Source organism: Pygoscelis adeliae, unplaced genomic scaffold, assembly GCF_000699105.1.
Source record: "Pygoscelis adeliae isolate BGI_AS28 unplaced genomic scaffold, ASM69910v1 Scaffold427, whole genome shotgun sequence".
In the NCBI taxonomy this organism is placed as follows: domain Eukaryota; kingdom Metazoa; phylum Chordata; class Aves; order Sphenisciformes; family Spheniscidae; genus Pygoscelis; species Pygoscelis adeliae.
Window position 1 is genome coordinate 42970 of NW_008825214.1, and position 3951 is coordinate 46920.

General features: G+C 62.5%; 1 protein-coding gene across 1 annotated transcript in view; it reads right to left on the bottom strand.

Moving 5' to 3' along the window:
- The window catches only part of CUEDC1 (CUE domain containing 1), a 28225-nt gene that overhangs the window by 3228 nt on the left and 21046 nt on the right, over positions 1–3951 (bottom strand). Inside the window, exons 4-6 of the mRNA XM_009329122.1 lie at positions 3280–3406; positions 1474–1639; positions 480–563 (exon numbers count right to left, since the gene is read on the bottom strand). Coding sequence (XP_009327397.1) covers positions 480–563; positions 1474–1639; positions 3280–3406 — 377 coding nt within the window. The remainder of the gene's footprint in view (positions 1–479; positions 564–1473; positions 1640–3279; positions 3407–3951) is intronic.

The window sequence follows — 3951 nt, forward strand, 5'->3', positions numbered from 1 at the left end:
CCCAGCTGGAGCTCTGCCATGCTGCCCAGCCGCTGCGTCTCGCCCACCCCCGCACGGGGACATCGACAGACACCAGCTCTAATTCTGAACCGGGGCAGCTGCTCCACTTCCCGAGGTTAATCAGGATTACCCGGGAACAGTCAGTATGCCTCCCAGGCACAATCCTCCGCTCTGGCCAAGACAAGGGAGGGCTTTGTCTCCCCTGGGAACTGGATCCCAGCTCCCACCCGCAGGGATGGACGGAGCCAGGATGCAGGAGCGCCTTCATATGGGGAGGGGGGGGAGGGCAGCAGCACCCAGGGAGGGCAGCAGCACCCATCCCCATCACCCACCAGCTCCTCTCCCGCGCTTGGGGGGGCAGCAGGGACGGATCAGCCAGTTTCCTCCCCCCACAGCCACCTCGGGCAGCCAGCAGTGGCAGCGGGCTGGGAACACAGGAGCTGCTGAGAGGCGATGCCCACGTGCATCTTGAAAGTTACCTGATATTACGGAGGAGAAACCAAAGTCGCTGCTGACAGCAACACTGGTTGACTTGGATTTTTTTGACTCATATTTCAATCGATCTGAAAAACAAAAAGCCCGGCGCCCCGCTCGGTCAGACCCTCGAGGCAGCGCACACAGCTCCGCTCTCCTCTCCCCTCACGGCCCCCACAGCTGCGGAGGGAGAGGCTGATGGCAAGGGAGGGAGCTCAGGCTTCGCTTCAGCATGGCGACCACAAGCACTTCAGTGGGAGCCCGCGACAGCAGGCGGGAGCGCTCCTCTCACCGCAGCAGAGGAACCGCCTGCCCGCCCGCCTCAAGGACGCGGTGAGCACACCGGTGGTTTTCCAGCCGCGGTGGCCGGGGGCGAGCCCTGACGTGCAGGCAGAACCCTGCGCAAACCACCCGAGACCTCTGAGGGAGATGGCCCCTCAGCCAGGGGGCTCAGAGCCGGCAGCAGCACGAGGGAGGGGATAGGCAGCTCTTTGCTCAGAGGCAGCAAAATCACCAGCACCCTCAAGCCCTCCCTGCGGCGCCGGGCGAGCAGCCGGCTGCCGGCTCACTGGGAAGGAGTGTGGTGACAGGGAAGGAGCAATCATGGCAAAACTGCTCTCCAGTTCAGGCCCTGCCAGCACCTGGGGAGGGCACACAGCCGGGGAGGGTGCACCAGCTGGGCTGGGCTCGGATGGCATTTCCGAGGCTCCTTGCTGTGGATTTTGCTGGGGTTTGCCAGAGACAGCACAGAGAGGTGGGCAGGGGGAGGAGAGCCTCGTGGCAGGCAGCTGAGCACCAGGAGCAGAAGCCCGGGAAGCAGCCCACTGCCCGGGGTCAGTGGGTCGGACCACCTGCCACCAGCCTGGCCGCATCCTGCGCTGGCTCTGTTTTGGCATGAGCCACGATGCCACGGGCAGGGCAATGCTGCCACCAGCCAGTTTCACAGGGGGAGCAAGCACCCGAAAAGCGGAGGCAGAGGTTTCTGAAGGCGCTTCTCACCTCTCTCCAGCGCGAGGAGGAAATCCCGGTTCCTCTGGAGCTCCTTCATGAACTCTTCATTCTGCAGGAAGAGCGCGATCCGCTCGTCCTCTAGGTACTGCTTCCACCGTCGCTCCTGCTCCAGGGAGCCCTGGCCCCGTGGGGCAAGCCGGCAGCCGTGGGAGCCCTGGGCAGGAGGCAAACACGGCAGAGGTCGGGCGGTGGCCTCGGTGTGCTCCCTGCAGCAGCACCTCAGGCTGAGCTTGGCCTTTTGCTCCTCCGTTACACCACTGCACGCTCAGCCCCGACGGCCATCGACTGCTGCTCCCCAGCGGGGTCCCTCCCTCCTACGCCCAGTGCCCGACAGCCCGGGGCACCGTCCCCCTCAGCCGGGCTGCGCTCCGGACAGTGCTGCTGCAAAGGGGACAAAGGGGGACAGGGCAGCACTGCCTCTGCCCAGCGGGAAGGGGGACAGGGCGGAGGCAGAAGGGGGACGGACACTGCACGCGGGAACGGGGACCTCTCGGTCTGGGGTCAGCGTGGCACAGGGAGGAACCAGGGCCTCCAGAAGAGCTCCTTTGCAGAGCGCAGACTTGCGAAGATTTTTAACTTTAAACCGTGGGGTTGAGCCAAGACAGAACCTGGTGTGGAGGCAAGGGAGAAGGGTCTCAGCCAGCGTTGCTGCTTTTACTTCCCCCTACCTAAAAAGCAGAGACTGCAGTTTCCCACTGACAAACGTCCCTGCGCAAGGCATCTCACGCTCTCCCCCGGCTCCCGGTGCAGTCGCACCTAGAGAGCAGCAGAGCCACACTCTACAGCCGCAACCTCATCCTCGCCTACAATATTTATCTGATTTGTAGCTGCTCTCAGAGAGCCATAAAAAGCGAAAGCACACAATTACCAGGGAAAGAAAAGGGCAGCTGCTCCTCTCCTCCCCCTGAGCCCAAATGAATTGGCACGTCCCTATTCCCAGAAAGGTAATATAGCCCACAAAGCTCAACTTGCAGGGCAATCATTTATGAAAACGTGGCAGGCTACCTTTGGAGCCAAAAAGGGAGGGAGGAGCCGATGCACGGGGAAGGCAGGGTGCCTGCAGCCCCCCCCAGCCCCTTGCTGTGCCAGAAGGGCGCTGGCCCCATTTGCGGGCTGGCTGCTGTGTTAGCAAAGGGGCCGAGGGATGCCCCGGGCATGCGGCGTGCCTGGAGCCGAGCTGGGTGCCCAGCGCGGTCTGTGCTGGGGCTGCTTGTTCCCCACGGGGTGCTGCCCGTTGCCTGCCCTGCTGTGGGCAGAAAGGCACCCGCATCCCCAAGCCTTGTGATGCCGAAACCACCCCAAAGCACATGGGGACTCTGATTTCCCAGGGGCAAATCCTCTGGTTTGCACTAGATTTTCCACCCAGGTTTCACTGCACCAGCCCCTGAGCGCCCTGGCAGTGCCGCTCTCCCCAAGAGCGTACGCTGGTCCTGCTGCTCCTCACCAGGGTAGCAGGTAAGATTTTCAAATAATTTAAAATATTATTTGAATAATATTTTAGGTGCTAAAATATTAGGTGCTTATTGCAAGTGGCATTTCTGGCACTAACCGCTGGCGTAATGGCAGGAAAAACATCAAAGCCTCACTGGAAGGTTCCCCTTTCACACCCTGCTCACTTCAGTCCCGCCTTGAACAACAAGACGCACTCCAAGACTTTCGGTTTAGTCCGCACCCAGTACCCAGATGCTTTCAGAGCGCTGACGCTGCAGGCTGAGGGTGGCCGAGGACCGGGTTTGGTGCTCCACGCCACACCATGGAGCCGGGGCGCGGGCTGGACGGGGCGGCAAGCCTCACCTGTGCGCCGGCGGTCTGCTGGGGCAGGATGCGGAGGAAGTCCTCGGGGAGGTTGCCCAAGAGCGGCGGGTTCCAGTTCCTGTAGCACCCAGGTGCCAGGGTGCTGCCAGGCCCCGGCACGTCCGTCCTGCGGGGCAAGCACAGACAGCACCTTTGGCGAGGGAGAAACCCACTGACGGCTGCTGCAGCAGCGGGGCACAGGGCCCGGCGCGGCAGCCCCCTGCCCGGCTCCACCGGCGGTCCTGAGAACCAAGAAACCACAGCACCCCTCCCAAACCCACGGCGTTAGCATTAGGTCTGAGAGTGAAAGGCTTTCCTAGCAAGTTTGAAATCTGTGGGAGCTGCTCTTCAAGCCTTGCCCCGCAACTGTGCAGACTGGATTTCCCTTCTCCTCTCCGTTTTGCTCAGAGTCCCAGAAAACAGCCCCGTGGGAGCCCTAGCACTGCTGGATTTTGCTTATGAAGCTGATGAACGTCTCTCACCAGATGTCACACCCAGCCTGCACAGCCGGCAGCACCTTTGTCCGAGGGGGCTGGGACAGAGGCGGCCAGGGCACCGGCGCTTGCTTTCCCCAAGTCCTGAGCCTACAGCCCAGGCAGTGCTGCTGGGGGAGAGCCCGCACCCCGCAGGGCCAGAGACCCCCGGGGGCTCAGCGACCCGGCAGCAGAGAGT